The 3,250-nt window shown below is 65.0% G+C and overlaps 1 protein-coding gene across 1 annotated transcript in view; it reads right to left on the bottom strand.

The window, feature by feature from the left end:
- MNEG_3478 (hypothetical protein) overlaps nt 1–1,445 on the bottom strand; it is a gene marked incomplete at both ends in the record, with an annotated part of 6,343 nt that extends 4,898 nt beyond the window's left edge. Inside the window, 3 exons of the mRNA XM_014048042.1 lie at nt 328–456; nt 684–976; nt 1,127–1,445. Of these exons, the coding sequence (XP_013903496.1) occupies nt 328–456; nt 684–976; nt 1,127–1,445 (741 nt within the window). The remainder of the gene's footprint in view (nt 1–327; nt 457–683; nt 977–1,126) is intronic.
- Between the last annotated feature and the right edge of the window lie 1,805 nt (nt 1,446–3,250).

Below are 3,250 nucleotides of genomic sequence, written 5' to 3'. Positions count from 1 at the left end.
GGGGGGGGGGGGGGCGAGGCGGGCTTGGAACGGGATGGCAGGTGGCAGCGGCCATGGGTGAGGGAACGAAACAAGAGGAGAACGACTGCTAACCTGAATATGGGGCCGACTTTGCCCAGCTGCGGACCATGTTGTCGTGAGCTGGTAGGCAAACGCCATCTGACGCCACACCTCCCGCTCTCAACCAACCGGGCCCCTTTCGGACGCCGCCGCACTGCAGCATTGCGAGCGCTGCGGCGGCCTCGACCTCAGCACTTCATCCACGGTCGCCCCTTCCACCCCCTCTCCCGTTCTGTCCCATCCCCCTGTCCGAGGTTATGCACTCACCCAGAGGCCGTCAAAGTTGAACTGTCCAACGCTCCAGCCGTACCAGTTGACTCCGTGCAGCACCACGTCCTGCCCCGTCTCTGTGCTGTAGAACCGCCCCTTCTTGCCCACCTTGATCGGGGTCGCCACCTGCGCACGCGCGCGCCGAGGGCAGAGGGCGCCAACATTGAGACCCCCACGATCGAGCGGAGCCGCTGGTACGAGGTCGTATCTGCCATGCCACCCCTGCCGCCCTCGCTCCCCGCTGCCCTAGGTCCCGGCCCCTGGTGCGCTGCTCCCCCTCCCGCACCTAACCCCGGCCGGCCGCACACCGCACGCCCCTGCGCTCGGCCCCGCCGCCACCGCCCGCGCCGCACCTGGTCCGTGCCGGCTGGCGTGCTCCAAGGGCTGGGGCACGCGGTCGGCACCCGCTCCTCATTCGCGTCCGTGCGGCAGGTGCAGGACCCCTCGGGAAGCTTCCGCGGCGGGTACTGCAGCAGCTCTGCCGCGTCATCCACTGGGGGCCCCGCGGTGACGTCAGCGCTGCAAGTCCACACGCGGTAGTCCTGGGAGCCCGGCTGGCAGCTGAAGCCGTCGGGGCAGCAGAAGTTGACCCAGGGGCCGGTGTTGGCGCAGGTATTCCACTTGATGCACTGGCCGCCGCCGCCGCCTGCGCGAGCGGGGCGCGAATGGGCAGCAAGCAGGAACGCGGGCCGGAAGCACAGTGAGGCGCCACGAGGGTCGACAGAGAGCCCGCAGCGAGTGCTACAGCCCCGGCCGGGGACAGCGAGCATGTTGCTTCACGCTCTGGGCACCCCACAGCCCACCACTCCGGCCGGCAACCGCTGCGGCGCGCGGCCCCCTCCGCCCCTCCTGTACCAAGCGCCGCCGCTGGCGCCTGCGGCGACGCCCCCGCGCGCAGCCCGCCGCGCACCGCACTGGTCGCCGGGTGCAACCTTGTTCTTGCACTCCCCGTAGCTCGATGCGAACGTGTAATTCAGCTTCGAGTCCTGCAGCTGCTGGCAGCTGTGGCCGAACAGCGAGCCGGTGTCCTTGAGGCACGCAAAGCCCAGGGTGCAGCAGGACTGCACGAACGGCGCGGGGTCAGGGAAGCACCAGGCGCCAGGTTTGAACATCATGTCGCAGCCAGGCTGGACAAACGGGATGCTGGAAAACGTGAGGACATCTGGTTTTGTGGGGGGTTGAGGAGGTGTCAAGGGGCGGGACTTTGGGGTCGATGGGGGGGGAGGGGGGAGCTGCGAGTCGCCGGCTGGCTACGTGGAGAGGCGCAGTGCGGCGGGAAAGCGCGGCTTGGCGGGGCGCATCGCCCGTGCTGGATGGTGGTGGCCTGCCCGGGCTGCGCTGCATTGGCAGGCCAGCCTCTACGCCGCTGCTGCTGTGCCGCTGCCTGTCCGGCTCCCATTGTCTGCTTGAGCCGACCAAACAAGCTGCTGTTGACACGTTAAGGTGAGTGACGGATGCTGACACAAGTGCATTCGGCTGTAGCATAGCTGTGCGCTTGCTCTTTCTACCACCAGCACATATGCTGCACCAGGATGCGCTCAAGAGTTCGGGACTGCAACCTGGTGGCTGCAGGCAGAGAGCCCTGCCGGAGGTCTCTGCAGTTGTGTTTTCGCCGTTCGCTCCTGACTGCATTGGCCAACAGCTGTACGGCACAGGTGCAGCCCCAGCGGCACATTCTATCGTGCTCGTATTTTCCGTCCTAGCGATGCTCCTAGGCAGGACCGGCGCTTTGCTGGCATCGTTGCAAAACACCTCGTCACTTGTGCGGCTCGGGCTTGGCGGCGGTGCAGGCGTCACCGCTACACTGCTGCGCTCACCATCGAGCCATGCGTCCACCTTGTGCGACGCCAAAGCTATCAATAGTAGCAGTAATGTCCTCTTCGAGCCCGCCATAGCGCCACTGATGCGCTCACGATTGATGTGAGCCGGCTCGACTGGTGTCTCGTGCAACCGACTGCTCGCTAGAGAACGGAGCTGTGATGATGGTATATTTTGAGTGGTTTTGGTTAGAGTAAGCTTTTCAGGGGGAGTAGCGAAGCCCCCGTTCTTGCTGGCGTCGCCGAAGTAACTCGCTACGGTCCGTGCACACTTTGCGCGTGGAGAAGACGTGAGCCCAACAGTGTCTTTGTCAATTAGATTGTATTCAAGCCTTCATTATTTTTCAGTTATTGAATCACCCTGAAACGTGTGCATCTTCGCCCGTGTCTTGAAAACCCCCACAGCTCAGGGTCACACTTTTGCATCACAGGCAAGCTCCCAGGTGTGTGAGTTGCAGAATGAGACAGCCACCCTCCCCACTACCGCGCACTTTGACCTTGTGTCGCCACAGCTGGACCCTGCTCCTGCTTTTACACCGCTGTGCACATCCTTTGATAGGGCCCGGCGAACTGAAAGGGGCGGCATTGCCACGGCCGCGCGCCACCGCATGCTTGACGGGGCGCGCCCAAAACAGCCGCGCAGCCGGAAATTAAATGTAAGGGAGGACGGGGTGTGTGTGGGCGCCCGCAAGCACGCGCAGCCAACCTGCGTCGCACACGGCCGGCCGCATTGTGTGGCAGGCGCCCGAGCACACTCCCCAAACCGTGCACGCTGCCGCACACACAAAGTCACAGACATACACAAATACACCCCCGTCACCAGACCAGACGCCGTCCCGCCCGCCGCAGTCCCCGCACAGACCGGCACGACGCGCCTCGCGCGCCGCGCCGGCCGCAAGCCGAGAGGGTTCACGCCGTGAACGAGTCGACGCGCGGCGGCAGGGTGACATCACCCATCTTGGCCAGCAGCTCCAGCACTTCGTGGTAGTCATTGAGGTAGAGGGGGGCCCTGGAGGGCTTCTGGCCGACGACGCACGCAAACACCTGGGGGGTGGGGTGGGGGCGGGGAGAGGGCGGTGTTGCTTGTGTGAGTGGTTCAAGTG

Source organism: Monoraphidium neglectum, assembly GCF_000611645.1.
Source record: "Monoraphidium neglectum strain SAG 48.87 unplaced genomic scaffold scaffold00439, whole genome shotgun sequence".
Classification (NCBI taxonomy): Eukaryota; Viridiplantae; Chlorophyta; class Chlorophyceae; order Sphaeropleales; family Selenastraceae; genus Monoraphidium; species Monoraphidium neglectum.
The sequence above is the reverse complement of the archived record's forward strand: the minus strand, read 5'-3'. Positions and strand labels throughout refer to the sequence as shown.